At 56.0% G+C, this 4,155-nt stretch overlaps 1 protein-coding gene across 3 annotated transcripts; it reads right to left on the bottom strand.

Annotated features, from left to right (window-relative positions):
* Positions 1-353: 353 nt before the first annotated feature.
* CIMAP1C (ciliary microtubule associated protein 1C) lies at positions 354-3,899 on the bottom strand. Of its 3 annotated transcripts, none has more exons than XM_072951194.1 (4): positions 3,534-3,899; positions 2,582-2,692; positions 1,599-1,712; positions 354-755 (listed from the first exon to the last, which is right to left on the bottom strand). In XM_072951194.1, the coding sequence occupies exons 1-4, from the start codon at positions 3,652-3,654 to the stop codon at positions 379-381; spliced, it is 723 nt and encodes a 240-aa protein (XP_072807295.1). In that variant the 5' UTR covers positions 3,655-3,899; the 3' UTR covers positions 354-378. The 3 variants fall into 3 exon arrangements, with proteins under 3 accessions (XP_072807295.1, XP_072807293.1, XP_072807292.1); XM_072951192.1 differs by having other exon boundaries at positions 354-788; XM_072951191.1 differs by having other exon boundaries at positions 354-987.
* Positions 3,900-4,155: the final 256 nt, after the last annotated feature.

The following is a 4,155-nucleotide window of genomic DNA, read 5'->3' on the forward strand; positions in this document are numbered from 1 at the left end:
CCTGCTCCTCTCTTGGGTGCTAACCACTGTCAGGGATCAGTGTGGAGGGGACTCAGGATTTGTCCTGAGTCACACAGTTCTGGAGCTGGAGGGAACTTGGAACCCTCCAGGCCTACCCTCCCCCTTCACTGAGTCCCAGAGAGGTTCAGGAGCTGCACAAGTAGGCACAGTGCATTGGGAGGAGAATGCAGCTCTCCAGAGTCTCTGCAGGGCTCTTCGAAGGATACCCGGCTGCCTCCCCTGGTGAGCCAGAACAGTGTCTCCCGGACAGGGACCCCCACCGTGCCTCCCAGCATCTGCAGCCCCTCATCCAGGGCAAGGCCCAAAGGAAGTAGCCGTGAGCATTTGCAAAAGAAAGGAATAAATAAATGAAAATATTTATCTAATGCCTTTTGTGTGCTGGGCACAGCAGGCACCAGCTCTGCTACCCAAAACCTTGATAAGTTGCTCAATGTCGTAGAAAAATAACTTCTGGGAACGGGGTGTGGGTGTACGAGGAGGGGCCTCAGTCGCGAATGTCCACGACCAGCGGGCACAGGTGGGGGGAGTGCTTGATGCCCATGGCGAAAGCGGGGGTGCGGGGCTTGTGCAGCGTGACCAGCTGGACGTCGTGGGAGCCGGGCCCGGGCCGAGGGGTGCGGTCCACCAGGCAGGAGAAGCGCCTGGCCAGGCTGTAGGCAGGGCTGCGCTTCTGGTAGACGGACGGCTCAGGCCGGGCGTGCGCGGCCGGCCCCGGGCCTCCCGCCACACGCTCCCTGTGGAACCAGCTCTTGTCCGAGGAGGCCAAGCTATAGCAAGGGGCAGCTCGGTTGGCAGGGAGGTTGGGGCCCAGCAGGAGTGGCAGCTGGTAGCAGTTGGGGCCTGGATTGGGGTCCGTCACTCTGTATGGGCACCGGTAGCCAAAGGTGTACTGGGGAGCCCTGCGTTCCCCGGGTGGGCGGGTCTTCTCCAAGTGATAATGGCAGGAGGCAGGAGTGGGGCTCATGCCTGCGAGTGGGTGAATGAAGGGGAGGGGTCTCAGAGCAGGAGCTAGGCCACCGCACCTCCTGGCGTTCAACTAACGGGTCTAGGCAGGGAGCTGAGGTCTTGGTTAGCCTGGTGTGACTTCACTGTAACCAGCTTAGCAGGAACATTACTGCCCCTGAATGGTTCTAGGGGATGGGGGTGGGGAGGGGCTTTGGCCATCCTGATAGCAGGATTGTGACCCTGTCGTCATAATATAAAAGCCACAAGTGTCCTCAGAACATAGCCCTTGGGCTGTCATTGTCCCTGTGACAGCACAGGAAAACATCCTGAAATCACAACATGTGTGAACTCATTAGCACGACAATATCGCTGCCATGACGTAAGCCCTGCCATGACATTTTTTATCATAACATCACCCTGCGACAGACATGCATAACACTGGCCTCAAGACATAAGTGCTGTGACACAAACACGGTGACATCAGTGTCTTGGTGTGACATTGCAGGGGGATGCCAGCATTCACAGACACCCCTGCTGAGGGGGCTCCTGACCCTTTGCCCTTGCTCATGTACTAAACATGCACTCCTGTCCCCCAATCTCCCAGCCCCCCTCCCTCTCCAGTCCCATCTTACGCAGGTTAGAGACGCGCTCCGCCATGGGAACCTGAGGGCAGCTGGACATTCCAAACCGAGTTATTTTAGGATCCAAGAAATAGCAAGGCCCAGGGCTGCATATGTCCGTGATCCCTGCACGGCAGCCAAGGAGAGGCCCTGTCAGCCCCAGAGGCCTGCCTCCAGGAAAGATCCCCTTCCCCCAAGAAAGACCAAGGGCTCCCTTTCAATTTCTTGGGCTCTTGGGTGTTTCAGGAGCCTTGATTTCCTCATCTGTGAAATAGGGCTTTTAACACATGACCTAACATTCTCAAGAACCTGTTCATAGGAACAGATAACATAACAGCTGCCCAGCTGCTTGGTCAGCCCCCACCCCTTCAGGGACTGGTGGCACAATGGCTATTGCTAGTCTGAAGAAGGGGCCCAGCCCCAGCCAGGGGGTTCCTATGCTGTGGAGGGCATGTCACCCCACGGAGGGGCCTGGCAGGCACTCTAGATCTCAGACCCCCAGATACACACCCCTGCCCACGCCCTCCTCTCACTGGCTTTGGCCGGCAGCCCCAACTCTTCCGTGGCCTCTGCTTCTCCTGCCCTTTCAGGGAGTTCTAAGCCACCTGGGAAGCTTTGGGGGGCACCCCCCACTTTCCTCCCACACCCCAGCTATTCCTGCCCAGCTGCTATGGCAAGTGAACCCATAGCAGCCAGAGCTGAAGAGCCCCAGCCAAGGACCAGACAGGAAGGACACTCTGCCAGCTGGATGCAGCAGAGTCCCTCAAGAGGTCCAGGTGGGAGAGGCCCACAGTCTCCTTCAGAGGGATGGGTCACTTGGCATCCCTGCTTCCTTCCGGACCCCGTGGGCCACCTGGGTATCCTACTCAGGGCAGGCCTGGGTTCCCAGGAGCCTGGGGCCACAAATTATGACTCCTCACCTCTCACTGCCGCCCCAAATGTCCAACAATAATAACCATACGCCCACAAGGACTATGGGCGTGGTGAGCACTCACGCTTCTCTGAGTGCCGGGTGTGCAGGGTGTAGGCTGGCTCCTGAAACATGGACATGTCGTGGTCTACGTAGCCCGTGCAGGGTGGCCGGAGGTACTTGGCGGGCCCTGGACCTGTGAGCACGGACAGAGAGGCCCTCAGTCTGGACCCACTGGATCAGAGGCAGAGAAAGCCCCAAATACAGTGTGCCTTGAGAACACTGGGGTCTTCACTCTCGCTGGTATCACACTGCCACAAATCCCACCATCCAGCTGCTTCCTTTGGGGAAAGGCAGTGTTCTCAGACAAAATGCAGTTTCTCTTGGACAGGCAACACATAATAAAAAAAGTAATAGTTATGAGTAACTGAGAACTTATTCTGTGCCAAGTACTATGCTAAGCATTTTCTCTGGGTTATTTTAGTTAAGCCTCTCAACAACTGTGTAAGATAGATAACTCTTATTTTTCCCATTTTACAGATGAGAAAATTGAGGCTTAGAAATACCAACTTGCCCAAAGTTACACAAGCAGGGAGTGTGAAAATTCTGAGACATCAGCCAATAGAGCCCAAACATGTAATCACATACTAAATCGCCTCCCACGTAGAGCAACAATCAGTCATTAGCAATGTAGTAAGAATTAGTTTGTCCGCTTTCAGTTGAGAGTAAGATTCAAGGAAAGTGAGGAAAGCTAAAGCTGGGCTAAAGATGCCACTAAATCCCCATCTTTTGCCAAAACTGGCCTCACTTCACACCCCTTGCTCCATCCTTTCCCCACCCCACTGTCGAAAATTCCCAGCAGCTAATACTGCTTGTGAAGTTCAGCTTGGAAGCGTAGCTCTTCTGTGGCTTCAAGGAGAGTCTGAAGAGGCTCTGCAGGAGTCAGAGCTGGAAGGGTGAGACACCTTCAACATCCCTGCAGAGAGAGGAATGAGCCCAAGCCTGGTAGAGGCGGGTAGCATGGGGGCTACTCTCACCTTTGATCATCGCCATGACCACAGGGGTCTGCTTTACCTCCTGCCCTGAGGACACCTGTACCTTCTTCTCTGGGTGCTTCCCATAGAACACAGGGCTTCTGGCCCCCTTGGGCAGTTTCATGTTTGGGGGTGAGGAGGGGGCAACAGCTTCTGAGAGGTCTAACGGCAGGCAAGGGGCTGGGCCTGGGTAGGGCCTGTTCCTGGCCCCCTGCACAAGCCCCTGTCTCCACTCTCTCTCCTCCACACCAGAGGCTGCTTGGAGGCTGGGAAGGAAGACAGTCCTCCAGCTCAAGCTGCTGAGGCTGTCTGAGGTGCAGCCAGCTGCAGGGCCCGGCAGGCTTGAGCTGGGGATGACCTCACCGCAGAACTTGGACTGTGAAACCTAGAGTGTTTATTTCCCCCAGTTGCCGTGGCGCCTGAACTGTGGCGTAGAAATTCTATGCTGGCAGCTCAATTGTGGAACCCTGAGAACTTGGCCCCACTGTCCTGTCCCCACTCTGGTGAAATAGCCTGAGGGTCTCCAGGACCATGGGTCAGGAAAGGAAAAGGGAGACATGGAGTGACAGATCCAGCTCTTCCCTCCCGGTGGGTGAAGGTTGGTGAAAGAGTGGACGGGTCATGG

This window comes from Vicugna pacos, chromosome 27, assembly GCF_048564905.1.
Source record: "Vicugna pacos chromosome 27, VicPac4, whole genome shotgun sequence".
Classification (NCBI taxonomy): Eukaryota; Metazoa; Chordata; class Mammalia; order Artiodactyla; family Camelidae; genus Vicugna; species Vicugna pacos.